This window comes from Synchiropus splendidus, chromosome 1, assembly GCF_027744825.2.
Source record: "Synchiropus splendidus isolate RoL2022-P1 chromosome 1, RoL_Sspl_1.0, whole genome shotgun sequence".
In the NCBI taxonomy this organism is placed as follows: Eukaryota; Metazoa; Chordata; class Actinopteri; order Syngnathiformes; family Callionymidae; genus Synchiropus; species Synchiropus splendidus.
Genome location: NC_071334.1, coordinates 45604565 through 45620996, shown reverse-complemented (window position 1 = coordinate 45620996; position 16432 = coordinate 45604565). Strand labels below are relative to the sequence as shown.

At 42.5% G+C, this 16432-nt stretch overlaps 2 protein-coding genes across 2 annotated transcripts; one reads left to right on the top strand and one right to left on the bottom strand.

The window, feature by feature from the left end:
* The first annotated feature begins 1131 nt into the window (after positions 1 to 1131).
* Positions 1132 to 10854, top strand: si:ch211-243g18.2 (uncharacterized protein LOC559906 homolog). Its single transcript, XM_053845405.1, has 10 exons — positions 1132 to 1182; positions 2763 to 3032; positions 3195 to 3320; positions 3506 to 3588; positions 4242 to 4398; positions 6113 to 6277; positions 6372 to 6497; positions 8263 to 8480; positions 9515 to 9543; positions 10459 to 10854. Exons 2-10 carry the CDS (start codon positions 2772 to 2774, stop codon positions 10572 to 10574), a joined length of 1281 nt encoding a protein of 426 aa, XP_053701380.1. The 5' UTR covers positions 1132 to 1182; positions 2763 to 2771; the 3' UTR covers positions 10575 to 10854.
* Positions 10855 to 14613: 3759 nt separating this feature from the next.
* rbp4l (retinol binding protein 4, like) lies at positions 14614 to 15794 on the bottom strand. The gene is made up of 5 exons (XM_053883604.1): positions 15673 to 15794; positions 15430 to 15546; positions 15221 to 15357; positions 15031 to 15143; positions 14614 to 14962 (listed from the first exon to the last, which is right to left on the bottom strand). The coding sequence occupies exons 2-5, from the start codon at positions 15544 to 15546 to the stop codon at positions 14739 to 14741; spliced, it is 591 nt and encodes a 196-aa protein (XP_053739579.1). The 5' UTR covers positions 15673 to 15794; the 3' UTR covers positions 14614 to 14738.
* Positions 15795 to 16432: the final 638 nt, after the last annotated feature.

The following is a 16432-nucleotide window of genomic DNA, read 5'->3' as shown; positions in this document are numbered from 1 at the left end:
AGCAGTTCCGCCGCCTGGTTTCCTTCCTCTGCGCTGCTCGTTGAATATTTTATCAGTGACAGGCAGAAGGAAGGTCGGGTTGCAACCAGGTGAGTGAATGAGGGCCACGCTCTCAAAAGCAAATTTTACAGAGACTGTGAGATTATATAGCGCAGACACACGAGAGGCCGAGCCACATTGTTATCAGGGGTGTTGCTGAATAGAAGGCTCACAATCATGCGCTGTACTAAACCTTCTGAAGTAGAGGTTTTATCATCCAAAAATATATAAGTGATCAGGTTGCAAACTAAAATCCATTTAAAGCTTAGACTGCTTCTCCCATGAGCAATATATTGTTACATTTTTAATCCCATTTTTGAGTGTGAGTGTAGGTGGGCTAAAACACACATCCCAAAATGTGTTGCAGTCCGGTCACAGGCAGGTCAAGCCGAGCTTAGTAAGTAGGAATGCACACAGCGCACACATTTGAGCACAAACATCCCCAAGTAGTGGGACTGAGTGACAAATGCCCCATTGATGGGACACGAGCTGGTTTGCATATGAAAATGAGGTGAGGTGGGTTGTGGAGTTTACACGACACCCTGATCACACTAGCATCATTAAAACACTACAAATAAACAACACATTCAAATAAATACTTAGTTACCTGAACTGACTTCCATCTTCTTCATTCTTCTCTTTTTCTGGTTCTTTTTACCGCTCTGCCTCAAAGAAGAAGTGCTACTGCCATTGACCTTCCTGATGTTTTTCATTGGAAGTCAGAACCTGGCATCAGTGTGTTTGGATGATGTCCACACACACACAGACATGGATTTTGTACTAAGTTTCCACTGCATATTAGAACTCCAACTCACGCTTGATATATTCTGTGTTAGTTGATATGGACTGCATGGACACGCCGCTCAACAGTATTTGTGCTGAGATTATGGATCAAGTTTTAAAGACTGCTTGTCAATTCGGCGGGCTAGTTGTGTAATGCAGTTCTGAACCGCTGTAGTCTTCTGCATGAGTTAGTAACAGTTTATAGCTGATTCATTCCGAGCAGCCGTCGCCCACCCTTACTCAAACAAGCCCCTCCCACTCCCTGCTCACCTGCATATAAGCTCACCTGTCACTTCAGTCAGCAAAAGCCTCCTCATTTGTTTGGATCCTTCCTAGCTTTAATCCAAAGACAGGAAACAGGTGAGATGAAATATTTTATTTTATTTTCCAAATGCAAAAAGATAGCAGATCGTACCGACGCGCAAATAAGCAAACTTCAGCTGGAGTTCAAGGAGAAATAAATCTTATGAAAATTGTTAAATTGACTGAATTAACATAATGATTCATATACTTTGTGACAGAAAAACGTGACAGAGCCGGTTTACCTGGCGAACAAAGTCTCTCCTTGTGGGACTGGAATTCATTCAAATATATTTCCCCCATCATTTTCCCAAGCCATATCCTTCATCTGAACAAGGACTGTCTGTCTCATGATGGCTCCTTTGTTGCGCTTTGGGAAGGTTGTGTCGGGGATCAGGTGACAGAGAGACTGAGAGGTTCTCTTCACTGCTAATCTGCCAATAGGACCCCCCCTCCCACACACACACACACACACGCACACACACAGTCACACGCACACCTGGTTGGAATAGTAGCTTTTCAACCTGGTTTCTTATTGATGTTTCAGTTTTAGTCTGCTTCACTTGTTCTTTTTTTTAAGCTTGTAGACAACCAGTTGCAAAACTGTTATCAGATATTGATCACATTAGTTGATGACACGCTAAATATGAATGGGATCCATTGTTATTATGTGCAATTATTATCAATATTTGTCAATATTTTTTCTTTAGTTCAGTGCACATCAAAATAAGTTGTTTAGTTGTGCTGCCAACCAAGGGTTTAACGGTTTGAACTGTTAAAAATATAAATTATCGAAGCATTTAGAGCAGGTCAAATACACCTGTTTTTAAAAGCCATGTATCTCAGTGAGATTCAAATCCATTATGGTCGCTGGGGTGGATCACTAGTGTGAAATTGTCTGGTGTGAAATCTTTGTTTCTTGTAGAGGGTCTGGTAAAGCCTGGCTGCAGCTGCATCTTTTAAACAGCCAAATACATGTCCATCCCACTTAGCACTTCCTCAACCCTCAGAAAAATACATAGCTGTAGTGAAGAAGCGCAATGGTGCAGGGGTTTATACAACATGAAAATCTGTCAATGAATGGCTCAGGAAAAACATTAAGTAATGGGTTGACTTATTTCTAAACTTTGTTCTATTTGAACACAGTTTCTAACCAGTTATGCCTCAATTATTTTTTCCATTGGTCTCTTCTGGTCATACATATCTTATTATCATAGTAATAGATTTCTAAGTGTGCTCAGCTTCTATGAAAGCTTCTCCTTTGACCCCCCCCCCACTGAGCGGCAGGAATTTACATTTTGATTTAATGTTGATCTGAACTGGGAAGAGCCAAGATGGACACGCTGAAGTGGCTCTGACCACTAAGTCAGTCATCTTCCGGATGCAAATGGAGGATTTGAATTGCCACTGTCTCGCTGTAAACCAATTCAATGACGTCCTTCCATCACGCTGTGATATTAGAGCCTACAGTACTTGAACTTCCATTAAAGCCTTGGCAGATTCTATAAAACACTTTCACTTAAGAGCCAGAAAAGAGCTTTTATGCATCTAGATCACACTTGTTTTGCATTACAGCAGCATGTCTAAGAGGAGTCCATCTACATTTTATCATCCAGTTATTTGTCTGCCACTCTCTTCAGACTCCCATCATGGCCTCCAGCATGTCCCTGAGAGGTTACTCCATCAATCGCCAGCCATCTTTCTCCAGCCGCTCTCTGATGGACACCAGCCGTTCTCGCTCCAGAGCTTCGGTGTCTTTCTCAGCGAGTCCGCTCAGCCGCGCCGCTTCAGTCGGTCAAGACCTCAACGGCTCCTTCAGCATGCAGCTCAACGGCCTGCACGGCAACAGCACCAACGAGAAGGAGGCCATGCAGAGCCTGAACCACCGTCTGGCAAACTACCTGGACAAGGTCAGATGCCAAACACAGAAGCGCTCTGTTTCAGTTGTTGGTCCGCAGCCAAGCGGGAGTTGAATACATCTTTGTGAGCCAGCATATATGATGCCATTATTGACTGGTCGACACACTTTGATCACTGCTGAAGAGGTTAAATGCCCCTTTGTCTTCAACTAGGTGCGTTCACTGGAGCGCTCCAACGCTGACCTGGAGATGAAAATCAAGCAGTGCATGCTCGACCGCATTCCCAAAGGTCATGATCTCGACTCAATGATGGCTCAGGCTCACGCTGTTGAACAAGAGGTACTCGTGGAACCCAGTGACATCTAACACCTGGTGAACGAAGCACAAAGAGTTTTCTCGGTTAACATGACAAAACAATGAGTTCTTCATCAAGAGCCAGTTCCAAAACAATTGGTTTCCTTCAGCCATGACAGATGTTAGCGTGTCCAGTCGCGTAGTCACACCACGTTAATGTTTATCTCCAGGTGAGGAAGAGGACCTTGGAAAACGCTCGACTCATGTTGGAGATCGATAATGCGAAATTGGCTGCAGATGACTTCAGAATCAAGTAAGTGGTTAATGATTGAAGTATTATTTAACCAGATACTTCCTGCTCACTGTGCTTTTACTGTACATCACAGTTCCAATCGGACGAGCTCAACAATCTTTTCTAAAAAATAAAACTTGTACATGGAATAACAAAAGGTGCATAGAATCGTTGTCAGTGTGCTACAGTCATTGATAAGACAGTATTATTATTATTATTATCTATAGCATGTTGCAATTTAGTTTAATACAGCAAATGTTTGCCAGTGTGTCTGATAGGATTCCTTAGTGTTCTGTTAGAAATAGTAGAGATAAAAATTATTATTAACGCTATTATAGTCATGCGTGTCACATCCAAGAAATATATAAACACATCCATGTCACTTCCAGGGCTCTGCATATATATTCCATATATCTATATATCTATCTATATATCTATCTATATATCTATCTATATATATATTAGAGAGAGAGACAGAGAGAGAGCACTCTTTACTTTACAAAGGAGGTAAATCTAAAACTGAATATTCGCCTTTAAAATCCCCTCAAGTGAGATTATGAACGTCCATTGGCCACATCATTATTTATGATCATTCCATCAGAAGTATTGAATACAGATACATGTTGATGCTGGTAGATCAAAGCTGAGGTTTAAACTCATCCTCATGTTGGAAGGTGGGAGACCGAGCTGGTCATGTGCCAGTCAGTGGAGAGAGACTGTGTTGCCCTGAAAAAAGCCAAAACCGACCACGAGCAGATCATCGCTTCACTGAGAGGAGACCTGGACAGCTTGAAGGAAGAACTGTACTTCCTGAGGAAAAACCATGAGGAGGTATGTTGGATATGTTACGTGGTGCCGTGGCAGCGGGAATTACACTAATGTTTACTCGCTTCCATCGCACGTTCTAGCTCACTTAACATTCCGTCCTAGTTTGAATCGTGCTCACACTCTCCTGCAACAAGTGGTCTGCTGTGTAACTGACCCAATTTAATGGCCCCTGGGATTTTCCTTTTTCATGCCAGGAGCGTCAGGGGGTCACCTCTGGTTACCAGGGACAAGTTGAGCGTGTATATAGAGTTTCTTGAACCTGCTGTTCCGGTGCACTCACCTGATCACCACAAGTCTCCACTGAGATAAGCTTACCTTTCTACTAATGGAAGGGTCTCCAGAGTCGGCAGCCAAAAGGTCATTAAGATGAATAGACCCACTACTTTGTTAAAGTCCCCTTGGCAGCTGGAGTTACAGTATTTTTACAGTTGTATTTGAGAAATGTTGACTGTTAAAATGTTGTCCCTTTTTGTTCATCTGTGTATTCCACACAGTCTTATTGCATCACAAAGATTTCAATTCAATGCCACACAATGTTTTTTCTTACATATGATGTATACAAGGAGCACGCGGGGGTCACCTGGAGAGAGTGAAAACAGATCCTCGCGTCTCTATCTAGTGTGGCTGTCATATGAGGACTCGTGTAACATGAGTCCCATTGCATCAACAATTAATGGAAATTGGCTAAATAATGAAGTTGCTCTCTCATCCTTGTGCATTATTCACATGGACTAAACCAAGGGTGGCCACGCAGTTCCACAAAGGGCCATGGCGTGTGCGGGTTTTTGTTCCAAAACAAGGAGAGGACACCTTTTCACCGTCAGGTGCCTTAGGACTGTGGTCAGGTGATTGTCAGTCAGGTGTTGCTTGTTTCAGCTGAAACCTCATTGGCAAAACTCTATGTGCTTGTTTGGTTGGAACAACAACCTGCACCACAGCGGTTTGTCCAGCCCTGGACTAAACTCATTCAGGGCCATGTTGGACAATGAGCATCCATAGCTGAATAAACCTTTCAGGCAGGTGTGATCATACGTTGAATTTGACTTCATTTTCACCACACGGTAAAGATGTACTGCGCAACACATGACAGAAATCATGTGAATACACATGAAAATGTCTTTTAAGAGATGTCTTTTTAATAGATTCAACCTTCATATCTTTCAAAAGCTTGAAGCAAGAAAACTGTAAGAGAAGACTTTCAGGGTGACCCTAGATTTATGATACATGATAACGTGTCCTAGTTTTAGCAATAGTCCAGTTTGTAAAATTACTTTTACAGATGTTCATGCTGATGACAAAATATCCTCATCAGAGTGTTAATGTTGAAGAATCTGAGCCAGTCAAATTTGCTCTCTTCCAATGTGTTCCGTCTGTTCGATCTCTGTTTACTACCAGATTTAGGAGAAACTAGCGCCATCTGCTTGTGAAAAGTAATAACTATGTCAGGCACCATCTTCGCTTGTTTAAATGCAGCGATGTTACTGTTCGCAATTCTGTGACAGTGGTGCTTTAAGGGTTAAGACTGTCTTTGGCTAAATGTTCCAGAGCTGTGCTGATACATGAACACAGTACGACAACCAAACATTTAGGTCTCCTGAAGGGAACTATAGACTTTTCTCAACAAACTCAAACAAACGACAACCACCTAAAAAAGAAATACATTCAAAACCTCTGAGAAATCCATCTTAACTGACAGACAAATTGCATTGTCTAACAGGAACTGGAGCAGATGAAGTCTCGCATTGCGAAAGATGAGGTCAACGTGGAGGTAGATTCAGCTCACGGGCCTGAACTGGGAGCTGTTCTGTCGGAACTGCGCACTCAGTATGAAGGCATCGTGAAGAAGAACAAGGAGCATGCGGAGCAGTGGTATCAGAAGAAGGTCTGATCCAAGTTCTCATGTCAGTTCCTCACAGTACAGACCTCTCTGGTAACAAGTGGAATGTGTGTGTGTGTGTGTGTGTGTGTGTGTCCAGCTGGAGACGGTGCAGAATGAGGTGCGGGAGAACAATGAGGCTCTGAGAGGAGCTCAGGGGGAGCTGACCGAGCGACAGCGCTTCCTGCAGAACCTGGAAGTGGAGCTGGAGAGCCTGCACAAACAGGTGAGCCTAAACCACCTTTTAAAAAAAACTTTCACTGCTAATTTCTTTCTTCAAAATAAATCCCAAAGTCCTCAATGAGATGACATTCATTTTTAATTGAGATCAATTGTGCAAAATAGAATGATAGAATAGATGTCGCTTTATTTATACATACTGGGACCTTGAAAGTCAAACTCAAAAAAGTCAACATTTTAATTATAAATCAGAGTAAATGTGCCCCTGCAAGCAAACAAATGTCATTATTTAACCAGGATCACGACCAGTGATGCCAGTAGTAGATGCCACTCAAAAACAGCCACTGCTTACTTCAAATACAACCACTACAGTATGAACCCTTCAGGGTCCACCAATGCGCAGAAATCAATGACTATAGAGAGCGAAATAACTTTTGTGGATTATTTTTCTTTGGTGTAAGAAGAAACGGTACTGATGTGATGTACTGATGTTGCAATGTCAGATATAAAATGATCCTCCGGCGTGACGGAGCGTAGAGGCGACTAACAGCAGCCACTTTAAGTGCAACTACTGCCTCAGGTGGCCAACAGGAGACGTGACACACTGAGGCTTACTAAACGCTGTAGTTAAAAAAAGTAAAAAAAAGTAAAATCAGAATAAAAAATAATGGGGCATTCCCTAAATTTTATTATATGAATGGCAATATATCACTTTGTTTTGTTTTTCATAGCTGTTGCTTTTTGTGTGTGGTTTTCACTCCAGTGGGTTCGAACATTGACTGTACATTCATACAAGTGAGATTGTACTAAACATGGAAAAACGCTGGATCCCCAAGAACTCCAACCTCAAAATTGACATAAAAGATGCTGTTCAGGCAATGAGAGCTGTAGTCGACTGTCAAATGTAACTTGACAGTGTAACTTAGTTACTTGTAAATTCAAGTAATCAGTAGTCGGATTACTTTTTCAAAGTAACTGTGAATCACAGTTAACATAACACTGAATTCACGACATACACTGGAAAATGTTTGCCAACAAAGGGATAAATTCCAATGTAATATTCCATTTTTATGGAGCTCTGTTGTTTTAATGCACCACATATCTAGGTTATAATTTCAAAAACACAAGCATGGGATTTTCCAAACGAGACACACCAAACCACTGCTCTTCTCCTCTTCTCTCTAACTGGATAATGATATTTGCTTTTGGATCAGAAAAGAATCCCGAACATTCAAAGATGCTGCAGCAGCTGCAGTACAAATGCTAAAGAATACAGACGGACGCAGTGAATCACAGTCATGACTTCTCACAAAGCCCAGATTAGTCTTGGTCTTGGGCGGAATGAAGATCTGTTTGAGGAAGGATTTGTTGAGTGGAAATACAGGAAGTTCTGACAGAGTCTTTGCTTTGTTTTGAATTAGACCCAGGTCACGGTCAGTGCACGTCCATGCTGTTTCACATCACAGTCTGGGAAGATCCACTCTGTTTTTGTGTCCCATAATCCAGCGTTGACAGTAAACATGGACTCCCACGCCGATAAAGTCAAACAAGGACAAACCAAATTCAGTCGCCAAATTCTGCAGGCTTGAGTTTCCTTTGTGTGACAGCGGCCAAGATGACAGCGTTTGATTTAGCTGCCCAGAACTTGTCACTTCCTTGTTATTTGTTGATAAAGATTTAGGAAGTGATTTTAGCAACAGGAGGATACTCCGGGTTTGATGTCTGTTGGCAGAGGGTGAATCATGAGTATGAATGAATGAAAGAATGACTGGACGCACAGATGTAATGGGAGCTGGATGTTTTGTCCTCAGATTGCAGCTCTGGAAGCAAACCTGGGGGAAACAAATCTCAAATACTCGTCTGAGATGGAGCGGCTCCAGGTGACGCTAAACCAGCTGGAGGACGATCTTTCTCAGCTCCGGCTGGAGCTGCAGCGCAACAAGACCGACTACGAGCATCTGCTCCGAATCAAGCAGAATTTAGAGATGGAAATTGCAACTTATCGACGCCTGCTGGAAGGAGAGGAGACGTAGGTCCCTTTTCATGAAACCCGCCACTCATCCCTTCCTGATTTACCCTCTAGAGCAGGGGTTCTTAACCTCTTTGATCTCTGAGCCAAGCTTTCCCAGGACAAATGGAGGAATAGAACTGAATCTCTCCTCTTGATTTCATTTGTCATCAATAACCATATATAATCTACTTACAACTTAAACAAAGCAAAACCTTGTGAAATGACATGAAACCTTGTGATCATGGTAAAGATTTTTAACAGCCCGTGGGCTACTGCCTTGGTCTCTGAGGGCTACCTGGAGCCCATGAGCACCATGATGGTGACCCCTCTAGATATGAGATAAAATTCCATTTTGTTCTTCCAGATTATGGTGAACATCATGAACATCAGCAGATCGAATCAAGTCTTTCATGTGGAGTGGAATTTTTTTTTAGAGAGGCAGAAAACAATCTTATTTGCTGCATTATGTGGTGGGGGTTATTTGGAGGATTGTTCCTTGTCAGCTGTGTGGAAATCGCTGAGGCTTGGCGTTGACTGGGCAGACATGGACACACCCTGCAAGCTGTTGAAAAAGGAAGGAAGGAAGATCCCACAGTTGACAGCATTTAACTTACGAACCGCGAGAAGGCGTGGAGTTTAGTCAGAGATACTGAAAAGTTATTCACATTGGTTTTGTCGTTATTTGTACTTGTATCATTTAAATCAAGCGTACAGAAAAACAGAAGCGCATACTGTAATTCATTGTCTAAAAAAATAAATTCAGAAGGCTTTAGTGGCTCATTCACCCCAATGAATGATGTTCGTAGATGTGGTAAATGAAGAGGACAGGTGCGACTAGCTATCTACTATCAAGCTGTTTAGCTGGAGGACGCTGAGGGAAAGACAGCTGAAAGAAGGTGGAAAAAATGTGACTCTGCTGAAGTGAGACCCCACCAATGCTAGTTTTACTGCAGTACTTCTTCTTCTCCGCTGATCATTTTGTACTTGAAAAATGAGGGTCTGTCTGACTATTATTGCACAATTGAAAGTGAAATTATTTTTGTCTCCCACAGTGTGAAAGAAGTTCCTCCTCCTCCGAAAAGTAAGTTGAGTTGTAAACGTTCCACAATTGTTCATGTTGTGTACCATTAATCCAAGAAGTATGTGTGCAAGTGCATGCCTGAATGTTTTTTCAGCCATTGCTTCCATATTTTGAGAGATCACTAATACATACAACATGCTCATCCTGTCATTGAGGGGATTGTTGTTATCGTAATTTAATGTAGATTCTCAACCACGTCTTTGTTGTTGACATGGCTCCTAAGATGATGATGATGTTGTGTTACTAAGCCTCTTCTTCTTGACATTGGTTGGTGGCCTGCTTTAGTTGGGGGACTTTTCCGGTGTATAAAAGCATGAAAGGGTTTGAGCCTCCGGGATCAGAAACAGAATTGAAAACAAGTTTGAGACTCTGTGAGAAGATGACTCACGCCCACAGTACCAGCAGGACAAACAGACGCACCACTAACCGCAGGTCCTGAAGCAACAGCAGTGGGAGTGAAAACATTCCACATTGTAATGTTGCAATTCTCCGTATCTCGGTCAATCGTTCAACAAAAACAGCAAACAAAATTGTGTTTGCAGCTACGACAAGATGAAGAGTCTGAAAATCCTTTTGAGATGTTTGACAAGAGAACTAACATTGGAACTGTCTTTGGCTGGAGGCTATGACCGAAGTCATTGAGTAGGAATTCAATGGTGACTATCAAGACGTAGACGATGATGGAAGCAAGGGGAGATTATCCAAACCCACCAGGAAATATGCAGAATAAGACCAAGAAGTAACAAACATGAAGCAGTTTTTAAAAGTCTGAAATATTGTAGTCGGATTTACAAAGCGAGTGGCAGACATGAGTTGTTATCATCACAGGTTATAAATATGATTTCAATAGCACACACATTAGTAATGTTCTGACCGTCGACAGCTTCTTACAATGTCGTACATTTTATTTCACAGAGGAGCCTGATGTTCGCACCAGGAAGATCGTGAAAGTTGTGACTCAGACGATGGTGAATGGGAAGGTGGTGGACGAATCCAGCGAGGTGGAGCAGATCGAGGAAACCAAAAAATAGTTGATCGCTTCAAAGATAAAGCTCAACAGAGAGGGAGAAACAGCAAGACAAATTGATGGAGAGGGAGCTTTAGGATCAACAGTCCCACTGACTTGACATTTGAAATTTTGTCATTCAAATAAATTGCTGAGTTGTGTCTTTTTATCTGTAGAAAATACTGTTTGAGATGTTGTTAGTCTATAGAGATAATTTCACACTTAAGACATATAAGACGTAGAGCTTGTTATTTACAACGACCCCTGTAGCTTAGCAGCATTTATTTTGGTGTATTATTGACCTTTAATTATTGAGTTTTGGTTATTATACTTCCCGATTAAAGCTTGTTTGTTCATTATGTAAAAGCAAAAAAGTATTTTACAATAAACATTTAAAAACAAAAACGAGAAGTGATGCCTATTTTACATGCAATTTTTCACCCTAAAACCTTTTTTTTTAAACCCAACTGAAAAACGGATCACCAACACAGCAGCAATGAAGATGTACTGTAAAGATGACACTATTACCTGTAGTGAATCACTAGAAATAGCACCATTATACAGTCCTTTGATATCAGTTGAAGAAATGTTTGACACATGAGAAAATGCTGAAGTAAGAAAATACATTGACAATATGGAAGCCAGTGGTGGATTTTGTTCCAAAATATAATGACGTACATTGAAGATTTGATGAAGCTTGATTTTAGTGTGTTGAGTTGAGAACACCTGCCTCTGTGTTCTGCCTCTGCCACTTCAATTTCCAAGTAATCTCAGATGACACCCTAAATACTCAACTGAAACCTAGCTTCCAGCATCATGACCTGTTTCTGTGATCCATATCCCAGTGTTTTCTCCAAACCTCAGCGCAGTGAATATCTTTCGAAGAGAACGATTAGCCATAGTTTTCAAACATAGTGGTGAATGAGAATGTAAATTAGAACAATTGAAAATAAAACGTTATTGTCTTCTTCATTATTTTTCTTTTTTTCTCACCATTTTCCATCAGAGGTCCCAAGTCAGCCTTCTCCACCATAACATCCCTTCATTCTCCCAAGTCACACTTATCTTCTTAATGTCATCATCACCATCATCATTATCATCATCATCATCATCGTAAAATACTGTTTAATTTCTTCATAATAATAATCTGGTTTCTCAGCTATTGCTTGTTGTTTACAGAAAGATGATTATCTCCCGAGACAAACATCTAATAAACACTGACTGTTGACGTTGGTTTCAAGTCAAAAGGAGACAGAACAAACTCCTGATTGAATGTATCGACCTGAAAACTTCAGGTCATGTTTGCATAAGGAAAGTCCAGTGGGACCTGTCGGGGTCAGATGACCATAAAAGCACAGACAGAAAGTCGACATCGTGGTCCAGGAGCCTGAAAACAAAAGGAGCACAGTCAGACAGAGACCAATGATTGTCCTCTGCACTGCCAAATGACGGTAATTTAGAAAGTTTCATAAATGTAAATTCCTCCCCCACCTCCATGATGGTGGATGATGAGAGCCCTGAAGTGAGACACTGGACATCCAGCCCTGCTCTAAATAGAGGGAAGCGTGTGAGAGCCCCCTGGTGGACCGACGGTGACCTACAACAGTGTTTTTCAACCTTTTTCTAGCCACAGCACCCTTGGTTCACAGAAAAAATCCCAGGTCACACCACCAAAGGAACCTCGGCCAAAGCGCACTTGTGCTTACAGTCCTGTAGAAAGTCCCAATTCATTTGTGGAAAACTGTAGCTACTGACACTCGGTTGTTATTTTGTCAGGCTGTTTGCAGAAACAAATTGCAGAAAATGTATTTGTTTCAAATGTGTCCAGAAAGGGGCGGGTAATATGGCAAAATATATCATGATTTATTTATGTATTTACTGGTGTTAAATAACTGTTTGGATTTTATATCTTCTCTTTTGCATGATTTTATTGAGTTTCCGACAAATCCTTAGCATTCTTTACCTGAACTTGCTTCGTATAAACAATTATTGTTTATCTCTCTTCACATTTTGGAGCACATTTATTTTGTTGTGTATTTAGTTTTTTGCCAACTTTTAAACCACAAAGCAAACTTTGACAGACCAAGAGTATCAATAAAGTTTTGAAGTGAGACGTCACATTAGCTCTGTTAGCGGTCCGACAAGGATCCCTCCCTCCATGGTTCTGTGGTGAAAGTGTGTGGTCAAGTTAGAGGCGCATCAGGTTTAAAAACAGCTGGAAGTTGCGCATGTGAGCGGCTTCTTGGCTGTGAGTGTGTGGGAAGAGGAGCGCCGCGCACCACAGCAGCGCTGCTTTGACTGACGGACAGATCAGCGCATCAACACACTGTAGCTCTACAGTGGAGTGGAGAGAAAGAATGTCAGTGAATCCATGTGATCTCCTCACCTTGGTCGCTCCTCAACACCTTCTAAGTGTCATGATCTAATGTCATCATATCCTCCACCTCTATCCCCGGACACATGAGGTGAAACTGGATTGTGTGCCATGGCAGCCTGGTTGAAAAATGCTGATCTACAAAGTGGTCTGACATATATGTTCATGACACTTCTGCCCGTGCTGACCCATGTTCAGTGTCAAGCGCAGCAATAATTACCATGAGAACTGGGCCTGGTACAGGAGCAGTTGGGATGGATCATGCGATGGTCATATCCTGCTTTGTTTGTGTGACCAGGCCCAAATAGCTGGCATCATCATTAGGAGTGGGATTGCAGGACCTTCTGAGGCCATGATGGATGTGTATGAGGGGCTCACAGGAAAGATGTGAAGGACAGTTGCTGCAGTTCAAATCTGGCCAAGGGGCTCAGACATGAGTAGGAGTTTCCAAGGTCCCCAGACTTCAAGTCAGCTGAGCCACTCTGGGGCATTTGAGGACCCACCTCCACTGGGCGCCAGGACTTAAAGGATCATCTTGGTGCCAACACCTTTGGAGGGCTGCTGAAGTCAAGGAGGACTGCCCCTACAATGTTTGGCAGGTCTTTTCTTGACAGAGTTAACTAATGAGTATTGATTTTATTCAAATATTACATACAATTACAGACAGAACACTCCAGAACTCTACCATCATCCAGCCCTTTGAGCGTCAGGCGATAAATCCACTTACATTCTTACCCCAGGTTCGAAAGTTCATGAGTTCTATTTACCGTCTCCAGGTTTAGCAGCGAGTGGACACTTACATCATGACGTCCCGTTACTTCATGTGAAACAAGAATTACGATTAGTCAGCCTTGTACCACTGATCGCATCAGCATTAATCTTGTTTACAGACAGACACATCACCTCCATGAGTCTGGGCTTGGAGTCAAAGATATCAGTCACTCTTATGTGTTAAAAAAACCCCAAAGCATTTGGAAACGCTTGGCTTTGTATTTGCTTGTTGAGAGAACAGTGATGTCAGATCTTCAATCCCGTTCACATATATGGAGATGACATATTTGCCTTTTATCGCCATGGTACTTGATCGAGATACAACAACATTACAGCCAATTCAGGGACAAATAAAGAACACAAGCCACGTACAAACACACTAGTCGTGTACAATAACACGTAATGAAAGAAAACAGGATAGAAAATGCATCAAATGATGTTGGAATGTGACATATTTTTAGTCACACTGTTGTTATGGACAACACAATTGTTCATAGTAATGGACCAAAATAACAAAATTCCTTCCAAGACAAAGTTAACTTATAACTATAAGATAATTCCAATCCCAAACTGCAAAAACAGAAACTCTCGCGAAGCTCTGTGTTTTCTGTTTGAGCATCCAAAGCTGTGAGTTCATTGTTTTGCGTGCCATTCCGTGCTGTATAACATCATGTGTTGTGTGACCTTTGAAGCCGCCCGGTCAGCAATCTTTTACTCTTAATTAGGCGGTAGCCAAACAAATGCTTGCTGTGGTCACTGACATCTAAGTGCATTGAGTTGCTCTGAAGGGATTAAAGCCCCTGAACAACAACGGACCGAGCACATTACGGCTCTGTGTACACGTTTGGCTGCACAAACTTCTCTCTCCAACATGAGAGTTTGAGGGAAGAAACAGGACAATGGAAGACCAGAGAAGGTGTATGTTTAGAAAAATATTTAATATTGGTCACACTCATCGACAGGCACATGTTCATGGGACATGGCTGTCAGTCAACATCACATTCAACCTGTTTTTCTCTTCATCTCTTCTCAGTCAAACACAGTTTAGCAGGCTCCGGACTGCAGGACGGGCTGGAACTGACCAGCCATGCAGATGTCCTCCTGCTTCTGACGGACGATGCGTTGGATGGCAGGGGGCAGGCCGCGGGGGTTCCTGGAGAAGACCAGGGCGTAGCCATCCTCGCAGCTGCCGTCGTCTTTCAGGGTGCGGCAGGCGTAGGTGATGGCGTAGTTGTCGTAGTCGGTGTCAATGACCCAGTAGTTGTCGCCTGATGAAGAGCCAACGTGTGAGACGCAGAAAGCAAACGTACAAGTCATCACATCTGTGGACCCTGACCTCCGCTGGACAGGTAGCTGGCCAGGCCCTGGTAGTTCATGAACATCTTGCCGGGAGTTTCCGGGTCAGGGACTGAGTACTGGGCAGCCATGTCAGCGCACACAACCCAGAAGCTGCAGGAGCAGAATATAAGCAACGTTCCAAACAGCCTTTCCCTCGTGACTTGTGTCCATGTGATGTTCAGACTCACCCGAACAGAGTGACGCGTCCTTTGGAGGAGGCGGTCATGCTGCCATCGTCATCGATAGTGTACTCCGCTGAGATGTTGTCCTGCAGGAAAAGACCCTCTGGATCCTTCTTTTGCAGCGCGTACCACTTCCCTGCGTACTGAATGAGCAAAGTACACACGTTACAATGGCTGCAAAGTCACTTTTTTGTGCCTGATTTGACTCGACGCACCCTCTTCGGATCAAAGTCCTGTTTGACAGTGAAGCTGTCGACAATGCAGGAGGCAGACAGAGAGAGCTCCACGCAGGAGAGCAGGACCAGCAGCAGGGCCACCTTAGAGGACGCCATCTAAACACAAACAGAGAGCAGGGATCATCATTTGCTCCCTCACTTGAAAATGCCGCTAGAACAGTAGAGTCCACTTTGGCAGTCAACACACCCTTTTGAAGAAGTTGTTGACAGATGTTTTCTTACCTGTTACAGGAATGAAAGTACTCCGTGGATCACTATCTGAGGCTGTTTGTGGACTTGTGCGTGAGTGTGAGGCAAACCTTTATATACACGCAGCGCAGACGAGCTTACAGCTGATTTTCATTGCTCGGGACTAAATAAGGTGCTTAAATCTAGAGGTAATCCTGTTGGTCTGCAGTCTTTACCGTAATCTGGCCTTAGTGTTCAAACCTGCCCACGACTTACTATAAAAACAATCAGACCTTTATGTAACTGATGGGAAGATGTGTAAATGTATTAGTGGGAATAAAGCGGGTTAAAGTGAATGTGTTTGTTCTTGCAAACGGTTCCAGAAATGTACAATTCTACACTGACTTATATAGTAGTGATATGCAACAGTCAGGACAGGGAGGGAGCACAGACAAACATGAGATACGATGAGTACAATATGGTATACATTCAGCCTTCATTCTTCAGTTACACTTTATATTCATCTGTGTGTATATGACCAGCATATAAGATATACAGTTATACACTATAACACTTGGATTATTGGTTATTATATTGGATGTTTGTTTGTTGTCTTGTGTTACCATGTGACACCATGTGAGACAAACATCACTGGCAGATTATCTCCGAAGTCATCATGTCACAAATAGACACACCAACTCACTTACTCACCCACTCAGTCTTGCCTGGATTTAGCCTGTGCATGCAGTAATGGGGCATTATGGACCCATTATGGCCCATGACTGTCATTGATTCAGTGTAAATATTTATCCCC

What these genes read in the sequence shown, in the direction of transcription:
- si:ch211-243g18.2 (XM_053845405.1), top strand. Translation starts at nt 2,772, where the DNA reads ATGGCCTCCAGCATGTCCCTGAGAGGTTACTCCATCAATCGCCAGCCA. An exon ending in CTCACGCTGTTGAACAAGAG is followed by an intron (nt 3,321 to 3,505) that starts GTACTCGTGGAA and finishes GTTTATCTCCAG; the next exon opens with GTGAGGAAGAGGACCTTGGA. An exon ending in TGAGGAAAAACCATGAGGAG is followed by an intron (nt 4,399 to 6,112) that starts GTATGTTGGATA and finishes ATTGTCTAACAG; the next exon opens with GAACTGGAGCAGATGAAGTC.
- rbp4l (XM_053883604.1), bottom strand. Translation starts at nt 15,546, where the DNA reads ATGGCGTCCTCTAAGGTGGCCCTGCTGCTGGTCCTGCTCTCCTGCGTG. An exon ending in AGGACTTTGATCCGAAGAGG is followed by an intron (nt 15,358 to 15,429) that starts GTGCGTCGAGTC and finishes TTGCTCATTCAG; the next exon opens with TACGCAGGGAAGTGGTACGC. An exon ending in CAGCTACCTGTCCAGCGGAG is followed by an intron (nt 14,963 to 15,030) that starts GTCAGGGTCCAC and finishes GCTCTTCATCAG; the next exon opens with GCGACAACTACTGGGTCATT.